Source organism: Indicator indicator, chromosome 2 (genome assembly GCF_027791375.1).
Source record: "Indicator indicator isolate 239-I01 chromosome 2, UM_Iind_1.1, whole genome shotgun sequence".
NCBI lineage: Eukaryota > Metazoa > Chordata > Aves > Piciformes > Indicatoridae > Indicator > Indicator indicator.
The window spans coordinates 13,125,151-13,140,933 of NC_072011.1; the positions used below are offsets into that span (position 1 = coordinate 13,125,151).

Below are 15,783 nucleotides of genomic sequence, written 5' to 3' on the forward strand. Positions count from 1 at the left end.
ATCAAAAATACTGAAGGAATATTACATGGTAAAATTTGGGCTAGCTCAGGAAATACTCATGTGGAATAAACAAATAATGTTAAGATTACTTGTGCTTATTTTGGACAAAGTTCTCTTGCCTTATTTTTCAGTTATTCACTGATTTATGGTATTTATATATTCCACAAATATTTGTATATTAGAGGAACTAAAGAAAATTTAAAACCAGTAAGAATGAAAGTTTCCAGGTATTTGCCATAGATACTGCTTTTTGAATGCAAAAAATAATTTATTGCACTATACGATGAACAAACAAAACTCAAATCATTAATCTCCAACATTTGTTCCTGCAGTCTCATGTGTAGATAAAGCTCTTAATCAGATCAAAGCTTAAGGTGGTGAGGGAGGTTTTCTCCTGCAAGATATTACAGGCACCATCATGTGCTGCTGAGCCAATTGCCAGTGCTTCCTTCTCCTCCTCCCCACTTTTACTGCTCTCTCCCAGCCATGAAGACTCCAGAGGCAGCCCCATCAGAAGTGCCCAACACTGCTGGGCTTGCTGCTACAAAGTCTGCTACTGTACCTGCAGTACTCCAGGTTCAGGAGAAACAAGTGAGTAGAGGGGAGTCTGAGTTACCAGTGAGTCAAAGAGAAGGGAAGGAAGAAGAAAAATTACACCTGTGTTAGGAATATAAACATAAATATGTACAGTGCAGAGGCGAGCTGGAAAAAAGGTGAAGAACATGCAGAGATTGATGAGGAAGTATCATCCTGTGGTTAATAGGCAAGATTGAGAATTGTGTACTTTATTATGCCTCCCTTACCTCTAAACCTGACTCTATACTGATGTACCTTAAAGGGTCATGCAGACACCACATGATCTTCAGGCAAAATGTTAGTACAAGGACATGGGCTGAATCAGCTCTATTAGCAGAGGCAGATTCTCCTCTTGTATGAGGCGAATGGTGGCCATGCAATTCGAGTGAAAAATGAACAGGGAGCAAATCTCAAAGGTCTTGCACTTTTCCTGCTCAACTTCTCCACAGGCAAAACTGCTATTATGTAAAACCCATGGACAGATTTTAGGTTTTGGCTGGTGTTAAACATCTCAGAGATAGGCAATGTGTTGCTATAATGGCAGTTGCTGTATTACAGTTTTGAACATGTCTATTTTGTGGTTTCATTGGAAATGGAGGATGTAGAACTCTGGTGGGCAAAGCTATGAAAACAGAGGGACATTTTCTTAAGTGTCCTGTTAAGAACCAAAAGCAAATTTTGATTTGATGGCATGAGTAAAACCCTCTGCGTTCATTTTCTTTGAATGTTTCTTAGCTTAACCTTTACCAGTACCAAAAGGAGAGATAATTAGTGTTTGCATTGTGGCAGCACAGAAACCATGACCAGAACTGGAATTAGAAAATGTTGTTGAACCACTGAGGCCCTGCATTAGAGAACTTAGTGTCTACAGTAGGAGCAAGCAAAACACAGAAATGGAAAACCGAGGGGTGGGAAGGAACTGATTTGTTCCATAGGAAACCAGGAAATGAGGTCAGGGCTTATGATTACCATCTTGCATGTTAATTCCGAGAGTTTCCTCTTTCACTCTCAGAAATAAAAATGTTAATCTCAAATTGCAGAATCACCAGATTACCCAGATTGGGAAAGACCTTTAAGATCATCGAGTCCAATCATTAGCCTAACACTGACAAGTCCTTGACCAAACAAAGTCATTGAACATTTGCCCCAAACCAGCTCCATTTGTTCCATTCAACATTGAAATCACCAGCATTTTTCTATTAATGTTTATGCCATTCTATGAATTGCTATTTTATATAAATTAATTATATATATATGAATTTTAATCAATGGCTACGTTAAATACATGTGGATTGTAGTATCAACCAGTTTCTGCTTGTCTACATAACAGTGCCTTAGCAGAAAATGAGAATGATACCTTGTGGCTGAGGTAACTCATCAGTGCAACCCATCAGTGTAACTGGTCAGTGCAATCCCTCTGTACTCGTCACTGGTGAGGCCACATCTTGAGTACTAAGCTCAGTTTTGGGGCCCTCACTGCAAGAAAGAGCAAACCAATACACAGAAAATTGTAAAGGGGCCTCAGAAAGAGCAACTTTATCTAGAATGTTATTACAGTTAAAAAATAATTTATAATTTGGCTAACTTAGGGCCTTGGCATAGCTGTGAGAGAAGAATAATCATCTTTTGGGCGCCAGCAATAAAAGTAACTTGACCTAATGCACTGCAGATAGAGATTGTACCCTGTAAGTAGTATCTCTTTTTGATGTTGATTTTGAGCAAAACACAGATTCTTTGTGCATTTTCTTTTACACAAAATGGAAGTCATTGTATTAAACTACTTAACCTGCTTTAAAAATATGTGTATACGGAATTGGAAGCATACAAGTCTTAGAATTTTGTTATTAAATGCATGTTTATTTTAATAGTTGGGAGTCTAGCAGAAGACTAGAATCCAAAAAGTACAATTTAAATAACTAATAATGTGGGGTTTATTTATGCTGTAATTTATTCAGAAGAGGGATGAGAGTAACATGACAGCAAGATATTATCTTCAAAGTTGCCATGGTAATGCAACCTACTACCTGTTGCTAAGAACATGCTGTAGCTGTTGTTATTATGGTTTTTTATTACAGCTCTTAACCTTTTAGGTATCCTTTAGTCTTTAAGGTGTAATTTTAGATTCAGTTTCATACGTAAGAAAACCAGGATTTTTGCCACTTCCCAGCAAGACTCTAAAGCAATAGCAACGATATCAATGCAAGAACCTGATTCTGCTGACATAGCTCACATCCTTTAATGCAGAGTAATTTATATGCTGTCTAACCATTAGGGAAGACGAAAATGAGCAGGAGTGATGTGATAATCCTCAAGTCAGTCAAAGTGCTACTATTCAGGTCCACAGCAGCAGTGAAACTCTCAAGATGTTGTATACTACTTCTTCTAAATAGTGTAAACTGTAGGCAAGAATAAGAATTATAAAGGGATCTCCTTCCCCCCCAAAAATTAAATTTAAAAGCGTGTCTCCTCCTGGCTGCTTGTTGTTCCAGACTTTCATTTTCATCTTTCACTAGTGAGTTCACCCTCCTAGACAGTAGTTACAATAGAGTTAAAGCAAAATATTTAACAAAGTCTGGATGGTTGTTTAAACTGATCCTTTCAGGCATGGAAGTGGTGATAGATGGCTGCTGTATTCTGTGCTTATAATGCTGTATTTATACAAGTCTTTGTGCTTTCTTGTTGGATTCTTTTTTTGTGGGACCTGTCTCTTGCTTTTAATTCAGTAACTCTTGAGCCTTTGCTACCAGATGTCAACATTTTCTATTTTTTCTTCTGCATATGAAAGCCATTGGCTGAATTCTGCAACATTCATGCCAGCAAACTGATGTATTTGTATTTCATGTCTTGAAGAAGAAAAGTTTGTATGTGAATAAGTAGTCTGTAATTTTTGCCCATATTCTTATGTGCCCTTTTTATCTTTGTGTGCTGTGGTTTAGCATTTTGTGTGAACTTTTAAATAAACTTGCAAGGATTTTGTCTAGAAAATACTGATAGTTAAGTAATCACACAGTAATATCATAGAATCATAGAATTGTTAGGGTTGGAAAGGACCTCAAGGATCATCTAGTTTCAACCCTCCTGCCATGGGCAGGGACACCTCACGCTAGATCAGGTGCCCAGAACCACATCCAGCCTGGCCTTAAAAACCTCCAGGAATGGGGCTTCTACCACCTCCCTGGGCAACCTGTTCCAGTGTCTCACCACCCTCATGGTGAAGAATTTCTTCCTAACATCCATTTTGAATCTACAAACTCCTAGTTTTGCTCTGTTCCCCCTAGTCCTATCACTACCTGACATCCTAAGAAATCCCTCCCCAGCTTTCCTGTAGGCCCCCTTCAGATACTGGCAGGCCACAGTAAGGTCTCCTCAGAGCCTTCTCCAGACACAACAGCCCCAACTTTCTCAGTCTGACTCCGTAGGAGAGGTGCTCCAGCCCTCCGATCATCCTCGTGGCTCTTCTCTGGACACGTTCCAGCATGTCCATATCGTTCTTGTAATAGGGACTCCACCTGGACTCAGTACTCCAGGTGGGGTCTCACCAGAGTGGAGCGGAGGGGGAGCTGTTTTTTTGTTGGTTTGTTGTTGTTGTGGATATAGAGAACAGTACTTCAGTTACTGTTGCGTAAGAAGTGATTTTTGTTTAACTGACCTGTGGGGATAACACTATAGTGCATGGGTGTACACAGTCCTTGTTTTGAGGGTGTGTCCATGCTGGTGTGAACTGAAGGTGTATGTGGCTATTATTACAAAATTAATTATATTATTATTACAAAATAAATAGTGACAGTCACAGGGATAATCACAGTGAAAAGTGTACTTAGAGGTAAGAGTTTTGGTGTGGTCTCAGTTTTCTGAGTATGATACTCATGGGCAAGGTCTCAGATTCTCCCCCCAGTATGCTGTTTATAATCCTAACACCTAATTTAGGAATAGAAGTGTCTTAGACTCCATCTGCAGTCAAAGGCAAAACCATGCAACTCTGAAAGGCAATTCAGTTTCTTTAAGTGCTGTTAACTGGGCAGAGGCACCTACTCTTCTCTGCTGACTTAACCCCTACGAGTACATGAAATAAATCTTACATTAAGGCAGTAATTTGGAGCCCATTATCAAACTCAGAAAGAGTTGAAAGCGTTTCCAGTGCAATATGATGTATTGACATTTTGGAAAGCTACTTCTGACCATTGTTTCAGTTGGAGTGAGTGAGTTAGTTTTGCAAGCTCTGTGTTTGCTTATGCAAGAATAAACAGGTCTGTGAAGAGGGCAATGTGGGATACTGCTTGAGTATCTGAATTTCTGATGACTGCAGCTACCTGATTCTCTCTGGCAGTTTTCTCATCCTCTTGGATTTCAGTTGTCTGCAAGTGCTTTCTCCAAAGTCTGCATGTTGTAATAGCTTTGCCTTAAGATTTTTCAGTTCAAAATCTTGAGTTACTGATGAGCTCTGTTAAAGTTTAAGGGACGATTTCAAAACTGTATATAAAACACTATTTTTACTGTAGTCTAGATGTTCATTTCGCATAATGGCTCAGCTGTTAAAGGCATGCCTGTGGATCCTAGGGTCTTCCTCTGGCTGTATATCCACATGGGCTATTCATCAGTATAAAGGTGAATTTCCTAGGAGACTTTTAGCATTGAGAAGGATTTTATGAACAGATTGTCAGCTTCTGTGTCTTGCATTTAACTAATTGTTACAAGCAGTGGTGATAATATCATTTCAGAGATTTAAGGTAAAAGCAGCTGTATGGATTTTGGTCAGTAAAGAAGGGCAGAAATTACAGTTGGTGGGTATAGGGAGGCAGGGCCACTATTTTATGTTGAGCATAAGTATCACCATTCACTACAAAATAGTTTTATAAGAAAAGAGAGGATGAGTGAAATATTTCACCTGCAGCTGCTGCTGGTCTGGAAATGGAATTTTGAATAGCTGAAAACCAAGTAATTGACTCATTAAAAAAAAAAAATCATTCATAGGGGAACCGAGAGACCTTCTGTGTAAAAAAAGAATCTGCAAAACCAAACGGTGGCTCCTACACTGTCATTCTATCCCTTTTTTGTAAAAAGGGAGTTCCAACAGTTGCCTTCCTTTGCAAGCATTCTGAAATGAAACTACAGGACACATTGGGTGAAATCACTATTTTAGACCTTGTTAGGACTGTTACCAAAAAGAGTAGAACTGTGCATTGTATGGTACAGAAAACCTCATGTTTTGGAATATTGACATGCTTAAAATGTCAGCACTTTCAAAAGGATGAAGTGAGGTTGCTCACCCAGTTTCTCCTACTGGAAGGAAGAGTTGTCCTTTCTCTGTAACCTCTAAGATCAGTCTCATGGGGTCTGTTCAGAGGAAATGTTCTTGTTCACTGAAGATCGTATGCATATCAGGAAATCTGTGTAAAATGCTTTCTGCAGACAAGAATTTATGGTAACATTTCTAGCACTAATACAGCAGAATGAAAACAATCCAAACAAGCACAAATTTAGATCATTTGAATCAAAAATAACTCTATTAATTCCACTTGTTTTTAACCTTACTTGTAATCTGTTTTCTACTTTTACACAGCAACACTTTCTTCGTTGAGCAAACTTTCCACTCAAACCATTATGATACTTAAAACATCAACAATCCGTCTTCCTTCTCATAATGCTCAAGCCTTTCTATAGCTGAAGTAGTGAAGAAGCCAGGTCCTCCATGGAGTCCACAAGACTACTGCCACTCAGTTTTCCACTCAAAGTACTCAGCCACTACAGCCACTGTCCTAAAACAAGTCTGCTTAGGAAATATTTGGATGAAAATTATAGAAAAGCTTGGCTAGAATAAATAGTTGTAACCTCTTGTGAGTTTGCTGTGGTATTCCTGACTTCCCACATGGAGCTGTGTACTAAATAAAAGCAGTAGTTTGGTGGCTGGTCCTAGCTTTGGCTACATGAAGCTGCTCTGTTGTTTTGTCACAGCTGTGGCCCAGTTATCTCTCCTGATTTGTTGTGCTTGCTCAGTGAAATTGAATCCCATGTCATTTGAGAAAAGTCTTGGAGGAGTTGTTTTCCTTCTGCAGATGCTAGGCCACAGTAGTACCATGTTTCTTGACCCATATCTGATTTTCCTGTGACTATAAGCTGTCAGTCATGGCACATACTGTAAAGGCTCCTGTTACCTTATGTGGGTTGCTTTGGTTTGTTTGGTTTGTTTTCTGGTCCATTTTAATGAGGACAAAGTAAAATTCAAAAGCACGGCAGCCCCTGGGAGATGTCCCAGCTGGAAGCTCTCATGGTAACTTGGCTCTAACAAGGGTTCAGCCCTTCGTGTTTGTGACTATAAATGTTCCAGCTTTGCATCTTCAGCCCAAAGCAGCCAAGTAGAACCTGTACCCTTGCTGTTTCCCTTCACCCTGCTTGTTTCACTTGGGAACACAATGAACTGTCAAAATTTCCTGCCCTGTTTCCACAGAATCCTTCCTTTTGCTTGAAAAAGGATTATTTATCTAAATCTACTAATTGCATAAATTGTCAGAACAATTGTTAAGCTTGATTTTAAGGTGGAGAGCAAAGAGATGTAAAGGTCAGGTGGCTGATGAAAGTTGCCCTCAAAGTCTTCTGTCAAAGAAAAAGAGCGAGTCTGGTATGTTGCCATGAACAGGCCTTGCCTCTCAGAAATGCAAAATCATGTGGTATGGTGCACATCTGGTGCAATCCCTATTTTTAGTCTCTCTTTTGAGTGTACGTGGAGGTAATTAAAAGTAATAGGGAAGAATATAAATGTTCTCCAGATAAGTGAGCCAAGAAAAAATGGAGGATGGTAGGTGTGGTTGATTTAGCCCACCACTACTTCCTAACTAATCTTTCTTTAATGATGTGGAAAGAGACTAGGTGGCACCTGGTGAAATATTTTGAAATAACAGATTCATGAGGTAGAGCTACTTGATAACATCTTTGACTCATCAGAAACTTGCCTTCCCGGAGGGTAAAGTTAATAATCCTCGAATATAAGGATCGTAGTGGCTTATGCTAAGTCAGTACAGGTGTGGATTTTTTTTTCTGCATATAGATTCCTACAGTGCTAGAGATAGCTCAAAATTTTATTATATGTAAAAAATGTGAAATGCCACAAATAGCCAATCAGAATAATCAGTAATTTCCCATGACTGTTTTAGTAAAACTCATTCACATTTTCTTAGTTTGAAAAACATAGAGCTGGTAGCAAGTGTATCAGTCATCACATACAGTCCTTAACTATTTCATGTCACCTCTTGTTGTGTATAAAGCAGCCATCAGCTGCTTCAGTTGTTTTCATCTCCTTCTTTAGATTGATACTCTTCCAAACACCTATATGGTTCTTTTCCAACTCTATTGCTCATCAACAGCAGACATTACTCCAAGGTAATTTTCCTTTTATGAAATGGCTCTTTAGTGTGCAGATCATCTTCCTAGAGGTCCTTCTCTTCACTTGTTCCAGAAGGAATTCAGCTTTCTCAGAAACAGTATTTCAGATTAACTTAGACCAAGTGCTTTGACTAATACCTCCCCAGCACTCCCTCTCTTTACTGGAATTCCCTGGCCTGAATAGTGTACATACATGTCTGAGTTGGCTAGTCTTTAGTTCTGTAGGAAGCACGAGCAGCACCATGAGAGGAAACTGGATTACCAGTACAATGAAAGTAGAAGCAGCTGGGGCAGAGAAAGCAACAGCATCAGTGAACTTTCTTTAAAATACCTTTAGCCATATATACCTGGTATCTCCCAGCTTCATAATATATTAGTTCCCTACTAGTGCTCTCCTAGTTTTGTGCCAAGATCATAAATAAAATATTTTAATACTGTTTCCAATAGGGATCTTCTAAAGATCACACAGTAATTGTGCCCAAGAAAAAGTTTCCTATTAATGCACCTTGGTATCTTCTTGCTTTTAGTCTTTTCCAACTTTAGGTTTTGTACTCATTTCTTGTGTTCTCCAACATGTTTACCAAAATCCATATGGTTGAAATCCACTACAGTAATGATTTTTTCCTAATGATTGTCTAACAATTTGCTGTTTTATTTGAGATAATTAAGAATGAGCTTTTATCTTGTATGGTCTGCTTTTGGTAAGTTCATGTTGTGTTTTCTTCTGTGTTCCCGTTTTCTATCTTTAGTGTTCTCTTCCTCAAAATGTGGGGTCATACTTTTAAGATCAGAGTTAGGCATTCTTTTCAATATGTAAACATATATGATTTTGTTATTCTTTAGGACTGTGGTACCTCTTTTGATCTGATAGGTAAATTACTTCATGTCAAGGAAGAAAATCCGTCTTTCTGGGTTTATGGTTATGATTTGTCTTGGGTTTGTTTCAGATTTTTGGAGTTTGAGTTTCCTTAGTTTTGTGGGTTTTTTTCTTTCCAAAGAATCTGTTGATTTAGTCACAAATGACACATTTATCACTGTGTTAATGAAGGAGATTCTTTGCAGTTTCCTGTGAATTCATTGGTGCACACAGAAAAATAAAAGCCTCAATCAAGGCATGCTCTGAATTTACACCCGTTCTTAGTTTGCTGATGCTTGTATTAGTGGCAGGCTCAAGCTTGCCTGATTTTTTTTGAGGTTTATAAAATGTGTACCATATGCTTGCCTTTCTTATTCTTTCTGCATGAATCAGCCAATCTGATGGGTCTACCTGTGGCAGAGAGCAGTGCTTTTAAGTCAGAGTGCTGCCTTACTGGCTCTGACTCATGGGTGCTGAAGAATCTTTCTTTGGTGTTGCACAAACTCTCCAGCTATTTGCTCCACCTTTCTGCCCTGTAACAGAAGGATCACAGGGAATAGGTTTGTATACCTCCATTCCTACAAGTTGCACATGATTTTAAACTGCTGATAAAGGTAGACCCATAGTATTACTGTACCTTTGAAGTACAACAGCTGAATTGCTGGCAGAGGTTTGCACCTCCTGGCCTTGCTCTCAGGAGGGGTAAGTGGGGTCAGTGAACAGCTTTGAGTTGTTTTGGGCTGGTTCCTTAGAGCAAGCAGCTGACAAGCAGGAGCTGAGTACAGGGAACACGTGTTCCATCTCTGGAAACAAAAAGCAAAGTGAAAGTAAGGATGAGAGAAAACAGATTAATATTTATACTAAAAAGTGACTGTGTTTGAAATATCTTGAGTGCACGCTCTTGTGTCTTTCATACCTGTAAGGACCCCTAGAGGGCACAGAAGTGTTTCTCCACCTCAAATGTGTAATTTAATATTTCTACTTGGCATTCGTCCCTTAAACACGATTGTTAAGCACTTTTGAAGTGAATATTAGGTCAAAAAAAAAAAAAAAACCCTGGTGTCTAACAAAGTCCTTCTTTTATACTGCAAGATGTTTGCTTGGTTTTAAACAGAAGCAGTAGAAGCTAGCACTAGTGGCCAAAAATTAAAGTATCTTTGTTTAGATTAGACAGATGCTATATTTGTTTGCCAGAGGAAGCCCATTTCAAACTAATTAATAATTAATAATATTATTACAAACTTTGAGAGGCCTACAGTGCAAGCTGTCTGAGGAAGTGCGGTGGGCATGATTTCAACACAACAGGCTGTGTTTGTGTAGAGGAGGAACTGGTGTTGTGAAGAACTAGCTTACTCTAACCTGAGCCTCCAAAAATCTCCAAATTTCATCTTACTTAAGAATTTTTAATAGTTTTATCTTGTTATTTGCCTATAAAGAAACAATTAAATTAAAATACAAGGTATTTAAAGTCACGGAAATGTAAAAATGACATTTGCTTCTCACTGCTTTCAGTATGCTGGGAGAGGTTTTGTGACACTCATTCTGAGCGTTTTTTAATTAGTATTTTTTTTCCTGTTTCATCAATACTACATAGTAAATCAGATATTAATCAATATGAATTAAACAATTATATTAATTCTCAGTATTGTGTTTTCACTTTGTGACATTTAAATACACGTCCTAACATCCTGGAATGATGTTTGTTTGCAAACATCAGATTTCACTTACATAAAGCAGCTTTGATGTTTGAGGAGAAGGCTGACATTTTCCAGAATGCTCAAACTACTGAAAGTAAAACAAAAAAAAAAAAAAAAAAAAAACCAACAAACCAACACCTTAAAAATCTCCTTGCTTTGTTTGGGCATTTTTTTCATCAACTCATGCTTTTGAGACCAGTCCCACAGCTTTGGTGTTCAGTTCACCTGTGAACCTAGTCCAAGGTTGAGACCTTTGTGATGCCACTACAATTATAATCCAGCTGGGTTTGTCTGGGGAAAAAAAATGGACCTCTACACTGCTCCTGAAGCAGTGAGAGTCTTCTTACTGGGAAAGAAGCTGTTCAAGAAGATAAACACAAGGAGTTTGTCTGTTTTCTGATAAGAGGATCAGCTGTACTGCTTTACTCGATTACTCAGGGATGTCATGGGAGATGATTTTTTGGACCTTAGTTTTCCCACTGGAGGAGTGTAACGTCATGGCTTTGGACAGAAAATAGACCTAGATCTAAACAGCAGAGAAAGGCAGCTGCCCTTCTAACATCTCAGGGGATTTTGTGTTTTGCAGGAGATGCACGGGTGAGAGGTCAGACAGGGGTTCTCTCCGAGCGCCGTGGCTCCTACCCGTTCATAGACTTCCGTCTTCTTAACAGTAAGTGCAACCCTTTCTTCAGGTCTGTATTTGAAAAAAACAATGACAAAGAAAAAAATGTATATAAATCAATGTATCTTCTTTGGTACATATCTGTAGTTCAGCTGTCTTCCCACAGTCAGCATTAATAATTCTATTATTCCCACACAGTGTTTGACTGTGAAATGTTTTGATTGTATGAATACTGTCCATAATGCTGAGTCTGTCAAGTAAATACAGTAGTATTATGGGGTATGCTGGGGGGAACAGGGTGCTTCAGAATTAAAAAGATAAATCTCTGTGTCCTTTAGCCTCTTAGCCAACAGTTGGAACAGATTTATGTGAGTCTGTTATCCGGTCATATAGAATTGGCACAGAAGGGGAGCATGTGACAGCACTGACCAGTGGTTTACAATAACATTAATTTTTCCGACAATTAGAACCCAATCCAAAGCCCCATGGAGTCTTCTCATTGACGTCAATGGATTTTGGGTCAGGCCAGCAGTGAACATCTGTTAAAAATAATCTTAACCTCATTTCGATTGAAGTTATTTTGCTACTGTTACAAATAAAGGACAGCAAATCTAAAAGAAAAAAAAAATTTAGAGATCCTGTTGTGGGTTTTTTTTTCCACCTGATGGATTCTCTATACTGATGCAGACCCATTGGCCAGTGTGTAAAAAATAAAATTAAAAAGTACCAGAGAATGCTTAGTCTTGGGCCCTGTAACGTTCAGTCTGGATGCTATGTTAACTCCAGTGTTCAGACACAGGTAGATCTCTGCTGTGTGTCCTTGTGTATGGCACAGACCACTCCATGTAAGTTTTGAAGCAGAAGTTATTGCTGTCTTCATCAAAACAGACTGAAATTCTGATAGTTTGTTTAGCCATGACACTTTGAAGCTGCTAGCAATTGTGCTTTTCATTAAAAAGCAGTCATCAAACCAAAATTTTACGTCTCTTTTTTGTAACTGCTTGCCCAAGTGCCTGGGGAAGGGAAGTAGGTGACAAGGAGGAGGGAAGAAGCCCAGCCACAAAGGGTGAGATCTGACTGGGAATTGGGGAAAAAAGAAGGGGCTAATAGAAAGGGGAGGACTTGGGCTCTGGTGGGCTGCTTTTGCCCAGGCTGGCAAAGTAGCTGCAGCCTGGCAAAGTGCTTGCATTCAGCCTTACTGATAAAAGATATTTTCTAGGTCCTGAGTCCATCGGAGTGCTTGCTATGGCTGAGGTAGCAAGACAGAAGGGGTAAGATGGGTCCAGCAGTTTTCTCAGGACAAAGGGAATAATATACTGGTTGGGCAGAGCTCTGAGGATAATTTAGTCCTGGTTTGCCAATGAAAGCTCTGAAGAAAAACTTGTTTTAGGCTAGCTGAAAATGTTACTTTTCATGCCCTTATAAAGCCAAAGAGAATATGAAACACTTATTTTCATTCACAAAGTAGAAGTGAATATATATTCATGTTCAAGTGTGACTAAATTAATTATTTCCTTTTGGATGCATACATGTCATTTAAAATTCTCTTCATATGTTCTTTCCTTGGTTAAAGAAACAAAACACTTTTTTTGTTGTTTTTTTGGGGGGTTTGTGGGTGGTGGGGTTTTTTTTTGTGATAGGGCTTTCACTTTTATCCCCTATAGATGAATTCTGCCATCCTTCTGGGATGTCAGCTTCTGAAAAGTGCTGGTGCTGCTGCCTGTGGGCTGTTTAGGGAGAGATCCATGGCAAGAGATGTACCAATGAATACTCAGTCTTTGATCATATAAGGATCAGGGCACTCTGCATAACCCTTCTTCTGTAACTGCTGAACTTAAAAGCAATGCCTCTCTCTGCGTGCATCTCTGGTCCCACAGAGTTTTGTGTTCCTGTGCTTTCTGTCCCAGGGACTTCTGACTTAATATTTCTTTTTACTGCTTTTCCATAATGTGAAAGCAGTCACTGTGGCTGATCATGCTCTCTGTGTAAGGAAAAGCAGTGATCTTTATTTGGGATTTCCCATTGGGTTCAGGTTTTTATGTATTTCCTACTTGCTACCTAGGGAGTGATGTTTCCTTTATTTTTCAATGCAAATTAAAGTGAAATTTCTAGGTACTTGACTACTAATTTTGTAGATGGCAAGTGTATTGGGCCTCATTCACTTAGGGACCTACAGGTAAATGAAGATGCTCAGTGTCAGAGCATGCAGTTTGCCAGGAAGTAAACAGACTTTTATATTACTTGTTCATATACCATCTATCTTTCAAATCCATTTCTGTTGTGCATGCCATATAAGCAGCAAAAGCCATGGTGCTGCACATTCTACCAAAAAGAAACATATAAAAATGTCACTACTACAAAGGTTTCTGAAAAGTGCCTAACACTTAGAGTGAAAGGTTGGTACCATGTTATGTTTGTTTGGGGGCAGTAACTGACAGGCAGCAACTGTATACTGAAAGCTGTTACAGTAAGGGAGAGATGAGACAGAAAATTTTGTGCTAAATCTCCTCAGAAGTTACTAAAAAATGCAGTATAAACATTACTCCAGCTTCTCACTAATTCAGACAAATTGATCTTAAATAGTGATTGTTCCCTCTACCATCTGAATACTATTCCAAAAAACCAGTATCACCCTTGTTTTAAAGTAAAGGAAGACAATGAACTCATTCTTGAAGAGAATTGGCATTCCTTTTGAAAACTGACATTAGAAAAAATAAATCAGGGCATTGCTATCTAATGTTAGATCCAAAGGTTACTTAAATATATCTTTTTTAGCATACTTAAAGATTCAGTAGAACTCGTGGATATTCCTTTCTGTGGCTATGAGGGGCTAACACTGAGTAGACCATATCTTTTGGTGGTTTTTTTTTTTTCTTTTTCTTTTTTTTTTTTTTTCTGGAGTCCTACAGTAAAGTTGCTGTGTAACTTCAGACACCATTAAGGCTTTTTGTATAGGAAAACTTCCTGCACTCTGAAAATGGGATCTTCTGTAGCTCCAGTCAAAGCCAACTGGATTAAAGTTGACTTCTTGCTGTTTGAGCTAATGTCCGTGATGCCATCTGCACATTCCTCCAGTACCTCTCTGGAATATACAGAAATTTAGTGAGCATTATTTCACCTTATCAGTGCCACACTGTCAGGACAGTGAGGATTTTGCTAGATCTGTCTGGAGGAGATGCAAGGCACTAGCATCTTCTTGTCTTTGCCTGGTTTCAAGCTTTCCTTGAGGTGGAGTTGCACTGATGGGTTTTGGGACTCTTAAGATGACCCTGGAGTACAAAATTGGTGATAAAATATTCAGTGCCTCGCAAAGAATTCCTCAGTTCTGCATTGCACAGAGCATACCTATGCCCCAGCCTGTTTAATCCATCCTGCAAATTGTGGAGACCTGCATGGCCAACCAGATACTTGTTTGTATGGAGACATAAGCTCAAAGGGAAGGAATGTAGCAGATCCTCTCCCCAAGGAAGCTGGGTCAGCCAATGCTTATTAGCTAGCTCAGTGTGAAGACCTCCCAGGAGGAAAGTGGAACATCCCTTTTTCTATCCTGTCTTAATTAAGAAAAGGAACCTGCTCCAGATGGCCACAGTATACCCCAGGAAAAAAATAAGCTGGTCATGGCAGACTTGAGGATCCACATTCACTAGGATGCTTATAAATACTCAGATTTAGAAACTCCTAAACTGAAAGTGACAAATTTTGCACAGCTCTGTAAGTTCACAGTAACACTGGGAGAGGGGTTTTTCTTCAGGCATGTTAGGCATTCCTTAAAGTGCAACCAGTGGAAGACAAAAAGGCTTAGCTTATTTTCCAGAAGGGGTGACGGGATGAAATAGGCAAGTTTGAGGTGCCATCAAGCACCTGAATAAAGTGTATAAATGATGTATTATTGATTTCAAAACAAACCTGGACTCTGAACTTGGTAGCTCTAGCTTGTAAGTGAACCTAATGCAGGTTGAAATTAATGATGGCAGTTTATTGGCACTTCTACACTTCCATGGATTAAATTAACCTTTTCGGGTTTTGGGGGGTGGGCGGTGTTGTTGTTTTGGGATTTTTTTGTATTCACAGGACAGAAAAGGAACTAAACTGAATATTTTCAGGCTTAGAAACACTTCCTAAGTGAAAATTAACTTAATCCAATTTTCCATTTAGCAAAGCATAGTTTGGATTTGAGAAATACAGGACTGTAAGGTAAGGCAGCAATAATTTGGTTCTCTGATTGACAAAAGTTACTCAGTGTGTCATTGAATCAGATCCTGTCAGTGACCAATATGCATTGGTTAAAATTTATTTCATTCTCTCATGATGAGTTGTGCAAGTGACCATGATGGTACATTTCTTCATTAACCACAAGATTGAAGGCCAGGGAGTTCCTTGTGATAAATCTAGAAGAGTAGGTATGCATGGAGCAATAACCAAGAAGACCTCACCCATATTAGATACTTTGTTATATTAGATACTTTGTTTTATTGTCACTTTAAGTGAAGTAACAATTTTTTTTACATCGGAGATGAGTAACGTTTTGTTCACAAATTTGTTCATCAAGCTTTAAATCAGAAGACAAAGAGATTCTTAAATAGTGATTCTCCATTTCCCATCTTGCTTTATGCTAAGCTTTCTCTGGATTGATTTTTTTGCTTGCAAATGAGAAA

General features: G+C 38.8%; 1 protein-coding gene across 1 annotated transcript in view; it reads left to right on the forward strand.

Annotated features, from left to right (window-relative positions):
* Nucleotides 1-15,783, forward strand: part of PDE7B (phosphodiesterase 7B) — an 88,849-nt gene that overhangs the window by 39,535 nt on the left and 33,531 nt on the right. The window contains exon 2 of the mRNA XM_054399221.1: nt 11,093-11,176. Within this exon, the coding sequence (XP_054255196.1) occupies nt 11,093-11,176 (84 nt within the window). The remainder of the gene's footprint in view (nt 1-11,092; nt 11,177-15,783) is intronic.